At 55.8% G+C, this 12,065-nt stretch overlaps 1 protein-coding gene across 1 annotated transcript in view; it reads right to left on the reverse strand.

Annotated features, from left to right (window-relative positions):
- MEGF8 (multiple EGF like domains 8) overlaps positions 1–12,065 on the reverse strand; it is a gene marked incomplete at both ends in the record, with an annotated part of 109,719 nt that overhangs the window by 26,528 nt on the left and 71,126 nt on the right. The window contains 4 exons of the mRNA XM_082299902.1: positions 2,951–3,065; positions 4,306–4,540; positions 8,232–8,376; positions 11,098–11,276. Coding sequence (XP_082156028.1) covers positions 2,951–3,065; positions 4,306–4,540; positions 8,232–8,376; positions 11,098–11,276 — 674 coding nt within the window. The remainder of the gene's footprint in view (positions 1–2,950; positions 3,066–4,305; positions 4,541–8,231; positions 8,377–11,097; positions 11,277–12,065) is intronic.

A 12,065-nucleotide genomic window follows, 5' to 3' on the forward strand; every position in this document is an offset into this window, starting at 1 on the left:
TCTCAGAGGGGTTTTGGGGATGTTTTGGGGGTCTCAGAGTTGTTTTGGGGAGGTTTTGGGGGTCTCAGAAGGTCCTGGCTGTCCAGAATTGGGATTTCAGGGGGTTTTGGGGAGGTTTTGGGGGTCTCAGAGGGGTTTTGGGGAGGTTTTGGGGGTCTCAGAGTTGTTTTGGGGAGATTTTGGGGGTCTCAGAGTTGTTTTGGGGATGTTTTGGGGGTCCCAGGGGTGTTTTCGGGGGGTCCCCGGCCCCGATGCACGCGCCCTCGGGGCAGTTGGTGCACCACTTGCAGGGTGGGGGGCCCTGGGGAGCACAAAATCCGGATTTTAGGGGGGTTTGGGGAAAAAAATTGGGATTTCAGGGGGGTTTGGGGAAAAAAATTGGGATTTCAGGGGGGTTTGGGGAAAAAAATTGGGATTTCAGGGGGGTTTGGGGAGGTTTCGGCACAAAAAACGGGGATTTCAGGCGATTTTGGGGAGGTTTTGGGGGTCTCAGAGGGGTTTTGGGGATGTTTTGGGGGTCTCAGAGTTGTTTTGGGGAGGTTTTGGGGGTCTCAGAAGGTCCTGGCTGTCCAGAATTGGGATTTCAGGGGGTTTTGGGGAGGTTTTGGGGGTCTCAGAGGGGTTTTGGGGAGGTTTTGGGGGTCTCAGAGTTGTTTTGGGGAGGTTTTGGGGGTCTCAGAGTTGTTTTGGGGAGGTTTTGGGGGTCTCAGAGGGGTTTTGGGGAAGTTTTGGGGGGTCTCAGAGTTGTTTTGGGGAGGTTTTGGGGGTCTCAGAGTTGTTTTGGGGAGGTTTTGGGGGTCTCAGAAGGTCCAGGCTGTCCAGAATTGGGATTTCAGGAGGTTTTGGGGAGGTTTTGGGGGTCCCAGGGGTGTTTTCGGGGGGTCCCCGGCCCCGATGCACGCGCCCTCGGGGCAGTTGGTGCAGCACTTGCAGGGTGGGGGGCCCTGGGGAGCACAAAATCCGGATTTTAGGGGGGTTTGGGGAAAAAAATTGGGATTTCAGGGGGGTTTGGGGAAAAAAATTGGGATTTCAGGGGGGTTTGGGGAAAAAAATTGGGATTTCAGGGGGTTTGGGGAGGTTTCGGCGAAAAAAACGGGGATTTCAGGGGGTTTTGGGGAGGTTTTGGGGGTCTCAGAAGGTCCAGGCTGTCCAGAATTGAGATTTCAGGAGGTTTTGGGGAGGTTTTGGGGGTCTCAGAGGGGTTTTGGGGAGGTTTTGGGGGTCTCAGAGTTGTTTTGGGGAGATTTTGGGGGTCTCAGAGTTGTTTTGGGGATGTTTTGGGGGTCCCAGGGGTGTTTTCGGGGGGTCCCCGGCCCCGATGCACGCGCCCTCGGGGCAGTTGGTGCAGCACTTGCAGGGTGGGGGGCCCTGGGGGGGATGAAATCGGGATTTCAGGGGGGTTTGGGGAAAAAAATTGGGATTTTGGGGAAAAAAAATTGGGATTTCAGGGGGGTTTGGGGAGGTTTCGGCACAAAAAACGGGGATTTCAGGGGGTTTTGGGGAGGTTTTGGGGGTCTCAGAGGGGGTTTGGGGGTCTCAGAAGGTCCTGAGTGTCTGAAATTGGGATTTCAGGGGGTTTTGGGGATGTTTTGGGGGTCTCAGAGTTGTTTTGGGGAGGTTTTGGGGGTCTCAGAGGGGTTTTGGGGAGGTTTTGGGGGGCTCAGAGGGGTTTTGGGGAGGTTTTGGGGGGCTCAGAGTTGTTTTGGGGAGGTTTTGGGGGTCTCAGAGGGGTTTTGGGGAGGTTTTGGGGGTCTCAGAGTTGTTTTGGGGGTCTCAGAGTTGTTTTGGGGAGGTTTTGGGGGTCTCAGAGGGGTTTTGGGGAGGTTTTGGGGGTCTCAGAGGGGTTTTGGGGAGGTTTTGGGGGTCTCAGAGGGGTTTTGGGGAGGTTTTGGGGGTCTCAGAGTTGTTTTGGGGAGGTTTTGGGGGTCTCAGAGTTGTTTTGGGGAGATTTTGGGGGTCTCAGAGGGTGCAGGGTGGCCAAAATTGGGATTTCAGGCATTTTGGGGGAAAAAAAATGGGAGTTCGGGGTCATTTTGGACGGGTTTTTGGGGTATTTTGGGTGGGTTTGGGGTGATTTTTGGGCTATTTGGGGTCGGATTTTCAGGGGATTTTGGGGTGGATTTTTGGGGCCATTTTGGGTTTTTTTGGGGCCATTTTTGGGGTTATTTTTGGGCTCTTTTTTGGGGGGATTTTGGGATGGATTTTTGGGGCCATTTAGGGTTTTTTTGGGGCCATTTTTGGGGTTATTTTTGGGCGGATTTTTGGGACCATTTTGGGATTTTTTGGGGCTATTTTTGGGGTTATTTTTGGGCTCTTTTTGGAGGATTTTGGGGTGGATTTTTGGGGTGTTTTGGGGGTTATTTCTAAGTTATTTTCAGGGTGTTTTGGGGATGTTTTGGGGCGGATTTTTGGGGTGTTTTGGGGGTTATTTCTAAGTTATTTTCGGGGTGTTTTGGGGATATTTTGGGGTGTTTTGGGGGTTATTTCTAAGTTATTTTCGGGGTGTTTTGGGGCGGATTTTTGGGGTGTTTTGGGGGTTATTTCTAAGTTATTTCTAAGTTATTTTCGGGGTGTTTTGGGGCGGATTTTTGGGGTGTTTTGGGGGTTATTTCTAAGTTATTTTCGGGGTGTTTTGGGGATGTTTTGGGGTGGATTTTTGGGGTGTTTTGGGGGTTATTTCTAAGTTATTTTCGGGGTGTTTTGGGGTGGATTTTTGGGGTGTTTTGGGGGTTATTTCTAAGTTATTTTCGGGGTGTTTTGGGGCGGATTTTTGGGGTGTTTTGGGGGTTATTTCTAAGTTATTTTCGGGGTGTTTTGGGGTGTTTTGGGGCGGATTTTTGGGGTGTTTTGGGGGTTATTTCTAAGTTATTTTCGGGGTGTTTTGGGGGTTATTTCTAAGTTATTTTCGGGGTGTTTTGGGGGTGTTTGGGGCGGTTTTTTGGGGTCTCACCGAGCCCCCCAGGGGGTGCTGGGCCAGGCACTCGCTGCAGCTCCGGAGGCGCCGGCACTCGAGGGGGTCCCGTGGGGAGGGGGCGCAGGGGGAGGGGATGGGGGAGCAGCCCAGCCTGGGGAGGGCTCGCTCATTTGCATCTCATTTGCATCTCATGAATAGCCCCCAAACCCCACCCCCCCCCCCAGAACCACCCACAGAGCAGCCAGACCCCAAAAAACCCCACCCCAAAATCCTCCTCAACCCCTCCCCAAACCCCCCCAAATCCCCTTTAAAACCCCCCAGGACCCCCCAATTTCTCCCCAACCCCCCCCAAATCCTCCCCAAATCCCCTCTAACCCCCCCAAATCCCCCCCAAATCCCCCTCAACCCCCCCAAACCTCCTCTAACCCCCCCAAATCCCCTTTAACCCCCCCTCAGACCCCCTTTAACCCCCCCAACCCCCCCCAAACCCCCCAAACCCCCCCAAATCCCCTTTAACCCCCCCCAAACCCCCCCACATCCCCCCCCAATCCCCCCAAATCCCCTCCAACCCCCCCCAAACCCCCTCCAAATCCCCCCAAATCCCCTTTAACCCCCCAAAATCCCCCCCAACTCCCTTTAACCCACTCCAAACCCCAACCCCCCCAAACCCCCCCACATCCCCCCCAAATTCCCCCCAAACCCCCTTTAAGCCCCCCCAAACCCCCTCTAAGGCCCCCAAACCCCCCCAATCCCCCCAAAACTCCTCCAACCCCCCCCAAATCCCCTTTAACCCCCCCAAACCCCCTCCAAGCCCCCCCAAACCCCCTCTAACCCCTAAATCCCCTTTAACCCCCCCAACCCCCCCCAAACCCACCCAAATCCCCCCCAAATCCCCTTTAACCCCCCCCAAATCCCCCCAAATCCCCTTTAAACCCCCCCAAACCCCTCCAACCCCCCCCAAATCCCCTTTAAACCCCCCCCAAACCCCCCCAAACCCCCTCCAACCCCCCCCAAATCCCCTTTAACCCCCCCAAATCCCCCCAAAACCCCCCCAAATCCCCCCAACCCCCCCAAACCCCCTTTAACCCCCCCCAACCCCCCCCAAATCCCCTTTAAACCCCCCCCAAACTCCCCCCAAACCCCCCCAAATCCCCTTTAAACCCCCCCAATCCCCTTTAAACCCCCCCAAACCCCCCCAAACCCCCCCCAATCCCCTTTAAACCCCCCCCAATCCCCTTTAAACCCCCCCCAATCCCCTTTAAACCCCCCCAAACTCCCCCCAAACCCCCCCCAATCCCCTTTAAACCCCCCCAAATCCCCTTTAAACCCCCCCAAACCCCTCCAACCCCCCCCAATTCCCCTCTCTCCCCCCCCCCGAGCCCCCTCCTCACCTCTGGGCCTCGGCAGCCCCCCGGCAGCGCCCCCCGCACCAGGCGCAGGCCCCCCCCGAGCCGCTGCAGCGGGGGGGGTCGGGCAGGGCCCCGCAGGGGTCGGGGGGCACCCGCAGCCCCCAGAGCCCCCCCAGGACCCCCCCGTTGAAGCCCCCCGAGACGTAGAGGAGCCCCCCGAGCTCGGCCAGGGCGTGGCCCACGGCCCCCGGCATGGGGGGGCCAACGACCGAGGGGTCTGGGGGGGGGAGGGGAAAAATGGGGAGGGGGCGTCAGGTTTGGGGGGGCCCCAAATCCTGGGGAATGGTCTCCGAAAAATCCCCCGAGGTCGGGGGTTGGGAAAGCGCCAAATGCTCCCAAAATGGCCGCAAATGCCGTTAAAATCGCCCCGAAATTCCCCAGGATTTGGGGGTTTTTAAAGCTCCAAATCCCCCCCAAAATTCCCCCAAAATCGCCGCAAATCCCGTTAAAATCGCCCTGAAATTCGTCAGGATTTGGGGGTTTTAAAGCTCCAAATCCCCCCCAAAATTCCCCCAAAATCGCCGCAAATCCCGTTAAAATCGCCCCGAAATTCGCCAGGATTTGGGGTTTTTAAAGCTCCAAATCCTCCCAAAATCGCCCCGAAATTCGTCAGGATTTGGGGGTTTTAAAGCTCCAAATCCCCCCCAAAATTCCCCCAAAATCGCCCCAAATGCTGTTAAAATCGCCCCGAAATTCGTCAGGATTTGGGGTTTTTAAAGCTCCAAATCCCCTCAAAATCCCCCCAAAATTCCCCAGGATTTGGGATTTCCAAAAGCCCCAAATCCCCCCAAAATTCCCCCAAAATCGCCCTGAAATTCGCCAGGATTTGGGGTTTGTGAAAGCTCCCCAAAATCCGCCCAAAATTTGGGATTTCTAAAAGCCCCAAATCCCTCCAAAACTGGGGATTTGTAAACTCCCCAAATCCCCCCCAAATCACCCCAAAATTCCCCAGGATTTGGGATTTCTAAAAGCCCTAAATCCCCCCAAAATGTGGGATTTCCAAAAGCCCCAAATCCCCTCAAAACCGCCCCAAAATTACCCAGGATTTGGGGTTTCTAAAAGCCCCAAATCCCCTCAAAATCCCCTCAAAATTCCCCAGAATTTGGGGTTTCTAAACTCCCCAAATCCCCCCAAAATTTGGGATTTCTAAAAGCCCCAAATCCCCTCAAAAATTGGGATTTCTAAAAGCCCCAAATCCCCCCCAAATCCCCCCAAAATGTGGGATTTCCAAAAGCCCCAAATCCCCTCAAAACCGCCCCAAAATTCCCCAGAATTTGGGATTTCTAAAAGCCCCAAATCCCCTCAAAATCGCCCCAAAATTCCCCAGAATTTGGGATTTCCAAAAGCCCCAAATCCCCCCAAAACCCCCCCAAAATCCCCCCAAATTCCCCCGAATTTGGAATTTCTAAAAGCCCCAAATCCCCCCAAAATCCCCCCAAAATTCCGCTGCCCCCCCCAAGCCCCCAGACCCATTTCAACCCAAATTTTCCCTTTTTTTTAATTTTTCGCCCAAATTTCACCCAAATTTCGCCCGATTTTCACCCAATTTTCACTCCCCCCCCCCATTTTGTGCCCCCCCCATTGCGGAGACCCCTCCCCAAATTGGAGACCCCCAAACCCCTCCCCTTTCGAAGCCCCCAGACCCATTTCAACCCAAATTTTCCCCTATTTTTGCCCTCTTTTGCCCAAATTTCACCCAAATTTCGCCCGATTTTCACCCAATTTTCACTCCCCCCCCCCATTTTGTGCCCCCCCCGATTGCGGAGACCCCTCCCCAAATTGGAGACCCCCAAACCCCTCCCCTTTCGAAGCCCCCAGACCCATTTCAACCCAAAATTTCCCTTTTTTTTTCATTTTTCGCCCAAATTTCGCCCAAATTTCACCCAAATTTCGCCCGATTTTCACCCAATTTTCACTCCCCCCCCCATTTTGCGCCCCCCCCGATCGCGGGGACCCCTCCCCAAATTGGAGACCCCCAAACCCCTCCCCTTTCGAAGCCCCCAGACCCATTTCAACCCAAATTTTCCCTTTTTTTTAATTTTTCGCCCAAATTTCACCCAAATTTCGCCCGATTTTCACCCAATTTTCACTCCCCCCCCCATTTTGTGCCCCCCCGATTGCGGAGACCCCTCCCCAAATTGGAGACCCCCAAACCCCGCCCCTTTTGAAGCCCCCAGACCCATTTTAACCCAAATTTTCCTTTCTTTTTTTTTCATTTTTCGCCCAAATTTCACCCAAATTTCGCCCGATTTTCACCCAATTTTCACTCCCCCCCCCATTTTGTGCCCCCCCGATCGCGGGGACCCCTCCCCAAATTGGAGACCCCCAAACCCCTCCCCTTTCGAAGCCCCCAGACCCATTTCAACCCAAAATTTCCCTTTTTTTTTCATTTTTCGCCCAAATTTCACCCAAATTTCGCCCGATTTTCACCCAATTTTCACTCCCCCCCCCATTTTGTGCCCCCCCCGATCGCGGGGACCCCTCCCCAAATTGGAGACCCCCAAACCCCTCCCCTTTTGAAGCCCCCAGACCCATTTTAACCCAAATTTTCCCTTTTTTTTTCATTTTTCGCCCAAATTTCGACCATTTTTCGCCCGATTTTCACCCAATTTTCACTCCCCCCCCATTTTGCGCCCCCCCCGATCGCGGGGACCCCTCCCCAAATTGGAGACCCCCAAACCCCTCCCCTTTCGAAGCCCCCAGACCCATTTCAACCCAAATTTTCCCTTTTTTTTTATTTTTCGCCCAAATTTCACCCAAATTTCGCCCGATTTTCACCCAATTTTCACTCCCCCCCCCATTTTGTGCCCCCCCGATTGCGGAGACCCCTCCCCAAATTGGAGACCCCCAAACCCCGCCCCTTTTGAAGCCCCCAGACCCATTTCAACCCAAATTTTCCCTTTTTTTTTATTTTTCGCCCAAATTTCGACCATTTTTCGCCCGATTTTCACCCAATTTTCACTCCCCCCCCCATTTTGCGCCCCCCCCGATCGCGGGGACCCCTCCCCAAATTGGAGACCCCCAAACCCCGCCCCTTTCGAAGCCCCCAGACCCATTTCAACCCAAATTTTCCCCTATTTTTGCCCTCTTTTGCCCAAATTTCACCCAAATTTCGCCCGATTTTCACCCAATTTTCACTCCCCCCCCCATTTTGTGCCCCCCCCGATCGCGGGGACCCCTCCCCAAATTGGAGACCCCCAAACCCCTCCCCTTTTGAAGCCCCCAGACCCATTTCAACCCAAATTTTCCCTTTTTTTTTATTTTTCGCCCAAATTTCATCCAAATTTCGCCCGATTTTCACCCAATTTTCACTCCCCCCCCCCATTTTGTGCCCCCCCCGATCGCGGGGACCCCTCCCCAAATTGGAGACCCCCAAACCCCTCCCCTTTCGAAGCCCCCAGACCCATTTCAACCCAAAATTTCCCTTTTTTTTTCATTTTTCGCCCAAATTTCACCCAAATTTCGCCCGATTTTCACCCAATTTTCACTCCCCCCCCCATTTTGCGCCCCCCCCGATCGCGGGGACCCCTCCCCAAATTGGAGACCCCCAAACCCCTCCCCTTTCGAAGCCCCCAGACCCATTTCAACCCAAATTTTCCTTTCTTTTTTTCATTTTTTGCCCAAATTTCACCCAAATTTCGCCCAATTTTCACCCAATTTTCACTCCCCCCCCCATTTTGTGCCCCCCCCGATCGCGGGGACCCCTCCCCAAATTGGAGACCCCCAAACCCCTCCCCTTTTGAAGCCCCCAGACCCATTTCAACCCAAATTTTCCCCTATTTTTGCCCTCTTTTGCCCAAATTTCACCCAAATTTCGCCCGATTTTCACCCAATTTTCACTCCCCCCCCCCATTTTGTGCCCCCCCCGATCGCGGAGACCCCTCCCCAAATGGGAGCCCCCCCCTCACCGGTGTGGGGGGGCAGGATCCAGGCGTTGCAGCGGATCTGGTAGAGCAGGACCTCGTTGCTGAAATCGCGGCGGTCGCTGCGGCCCCCCAGGACCACCAGGGTGTCCCCCAAAATCGCGGCCGCGTGGAAATAGTGGGGGCGGGGCTGCGGGGGCGGGGGGGGGGGGGACACCCCGAAATTTTAGGGGGGAGATCCCCAAAAAAATCCCGAGATCCCAGTTTAAAAAAACCCCCAAAAAATCCACCCCGAATTTGGAGAAAATTCCCTGAAATGGGCCCGAAATCCTCCCGAAAATGAGCCCCAGAGCCCCCCAAAATTTAAGGAGATCTTCCCAGACACCCCAGACCCAAAAAAATCCCCCCCAAAAAACCCCCAATAAACCAAAAAAAACCCCCAACCCTTCTCCCCCCAGAAAAACCCCAAAACGGCCCAAAAATCCCCAAAACGCCCCAGATGAGGTTGGGGCCCCCCCTCAAATCCCCTTTAAACCCCCCCAAATCCCCCAAATTCCCCCAAAACTCCCTTTAATCCCCTCCAAATCACCCCAAATCCCCTCAAAACCCCCAAATCCCTCCAAAAATCTTCTTTCAACCCCCCAAATTCCATTTAGATCCCCCCAAATCCCCTTTAACCCCCCCAAATCCCCTTTAAACCCCCCAAACCCCCTTTAAACCCCCCCAAACCCCCTTTAAACGCCCCCAAATCCCCTTTAAACCCCCCCAAATCCCCTTTAACCCCCCCAAATCCCCTTTAAACCCCCCAAATCCCCTTTAATCCCCCCAAACCCCCTTTAAACCCCCCCAAATCCCCTTTAACCCCCCCAAATCCCCTTTAACCCCCCCAAATCCCCTTTAAACCCCCCCAGTGCCCGTTCTGTGCCCACCTTGGTGCCCTGGGCCGGGGCCAGCAGGCTCCAGGTGAGGTTGGGCAGGTGCAGGGCCCCCCTCAGACCCCCCCAAATCCCCTTTAAACCCCCCCAAATCCCCTTTAAACCCCCCCAGATCCCCTTTAATCCCCCCCAAATCCCCTTTAAACCCCCCCAAATCCCCTTTAAACCCCCCCAAATCCCCTTTAATCCCCCCCAAATCCCCTTTAAACCCCCCCAAATCCCCTTAAACCCCCCCAAACCCCCTTTAAACCCCCCCAAATCCCCTTTAATCCCCCCCAAACCCCCTTTAACCCCCCCCAAATCCCCTTTAAACCCCCCCAAATCCCCTTTAAACCCCCCCAAACCCCCTTTAAACCCCCCCAGATCCCCTTTAAACCCCCCCAAATCCCCTTTAAACCCCCCCAAACCCCCTTTAAACGCCCCCAAATCCCCTTTAAACCCCCCCAAACCCCCTTTAAACGCCCCCAAATCCCCTTTAAACCCCCCCAAATCCCCTTTAAACCCCCCCAAATCCCCTTTAAACCCCCCCAGCGCCCATTCTGTGCCCACCTTGGTGCCCCGGGCCGGGGCCAGCAGGCTCCAGGTGAGGTTGGGCAGGTGCAGGGTCCCTCTCAGACCCCCCAAATCCCCTTTAAACCCCCCCAAATCCCCTTTAAACCCCCCCAAATCCCCTTTAAACCCCCCAAATCCCCTTTAAACCCCCCCAGTGCCCGTTCTGTGCCCACCTTGGTGCCCCGGGCCGGGGCCAGCAGGCTCCAGGTGAGGTTGGGCAGGTGCAGGGCCCCTCTCAGACCCCCCCAAATCCCCTTTAAACCCCCCCAAATCCCCTTTAAACCCCCCCAAATCCCCTTTAAACCCCCCCAAATCCCCTTTAAACCCCCCAAACCCCCTTTAACCCCCCCCAAATCCCCTTTAACCCCCCCCAAATCCCCTCAGACCCCCCAAATCCCCTTTAAACCCCCCCAAATCCCCTTTAACCCCCCCAAATCCCCTTTAAACCCCCCCGGACCCCGTTCTGTGCCCACCTTGGTGCCCCGGGCCGGGGCCAGCAGGCTCCAGGTGAGGTTGGGCAGGTGCAGGGCCCCTTTAAACCCCCCCAAATCCCCTTTAAACCCCCCCAAATCCCCTTTAATCCCCCCAAATCCCCTTTAATACCCCCAAATCCCCTTTAAACCCCCCCAGATCCCCTTTAAACCCCCCCAAATCCCCTTTAACCCCCCCAAATCCCCTTTAAACCCCCCCAGTGCCCATTCTGTGCCCACCTTGGTGCCCCGGGCCGGGGCCAGCAGGCTCCAGGTGAGGTTGGGCAGGTGCAGGGCCCCCCTCAGACCCCCCCAAATCCCCTTTAAACCCCCCCAAATCCCCTTTAAACCCCCCCAAATCCCCTCAAAGCCCCCCAAATCCCCTTTAAACCCCCCCAAATCCCCTTTAACCCCCCCAAATCCCCTTTAACCCCCCCAAATCCCCTTTAAACCCCCCCAAATCCCCTTTAACCCCCCCCAAATCCCCTTTAACCCCCCCAGTGCCCGTTCTGTGCCCACCTTGGTGCCCCGGGCCGGGGCCAGCAGGCTCCAGGTGAGGTTGGGCAGGTGCAGGGCCCCCCTCAGACCCCCCCAAATCCCCTTTAAACCCCCCCAAATCCCCTTTAATCCCCCCCAAATCCCCTTTAACCCCCCCAAATCCCCTTTAAACCCCCCCACATCCCCTTTAAACCCCCCTAAATCCCCTTTAACCCCCCCAAATCCCCTTTAAACCCCCCCAAATCCCCTTTAACCCCCCCAAATCCCCTTTAATCGCCCCCGGACCCCGTTCTGTGCCCACCTTGGTGCCCCGGGCCGGGGCCAGCAGGCTCCAGGTGAGGTTGGGCAGGTGCAGGGCCCCCCTCAGACCCCCCAAATCCCCTTTAAACCCCCCCAAATCCCCTTTAATCCCCCCCAAATCCCCTTTAACCCCCCCGGACCCCATTCTGTGCCCACCTTGGTGCCCCGGGCCGGGGCCAGCAGGCTCCAGGTGAGGTTGGGCAGGTGCAGGCTGTAGAGCTCGGGGGAGGGGGCCACGCGCTCCACGTGGAAGCGCTGCCCCCCAAAAACGAACAGCGCCTGCGAGGCCTCGTGGAACGCGGCCGAGTGCCCGTACACACCTGCCCGGGGCGTTTGGGGGGGTTTGGGGTGATTTTGGGGGGGTTTGGGGTCATTTTGGGGGGATTCAGGAGGAGTTTGGGTCATTTCAGGAGGGCTTTGGGTCATTTTGAGGGGATCCGGGGTTATTTGGGGTCATTTCAGGGGGGTTTGGGGTCATTTTGGGGGGATTCGGGGTTATTTGGGGTCATTTCAGGGGGGTTTGGGGTCATTTTGGGGGGCTTGGGGTCATTCAGGGTCATTTGAGGGGGGCTTTGGGGGCATTTCAGGGGGGGTTGGGGGCATTTGGGATCATTTCGGGGGGCTTTGGGTCATTTCAGGGGGGTTTGGGGGCATTTGGGATCATTTCAGGGGGGCTTGGGGTTGTTTCAGGGGGGTTTGGGGTCATTTTGGGGGGATTCAGGAGGAGTTTGGGTCGTTTCAGGGGGGCTTTGGGTCATTTGGGGTCATTTGAGGGAGCTCCGGGGTCATTTGGGGTCACTTCAGGGAGGCTTGGGGTCGTTTCAGGGGGGCTTGGGGTGATTTTGGGGGGATTCGGGGTTATTTGGGGTCATTTCAGGGGGGTTTGGGGTCAGTTCAGGGGGGCTTGGGGTCATTTGGGGTCATTTGAGGGGGGCTTTGGGGGCATTTCAGGGGGGTTTGGGGGCATTTGGGATCATTTCAGGGGGGCTTGGGGTCGTTTCAGGGGGGTTTGGGGTCATTTTGGGGGGATTCAGGAGGAGTTTGGGTCGTTTCAGGGGGGCTTTGGGTCATTTTGGGGGGCTTCGGGGTCATTTGAGGGGGCTTTGGGTCATTTGGGGTCATTT

Source organism: Coloeus monedula (assembly GCF_965178545.1).
Source record: "Coloeus monedula genome assembly, chromosome: 35".
Taxonomy (NCBI): Eukaryota; Metazoa; Chordata; class Aves; order Passeriformes; family Corvidae; genus Coloeus; species Coloeus monedula.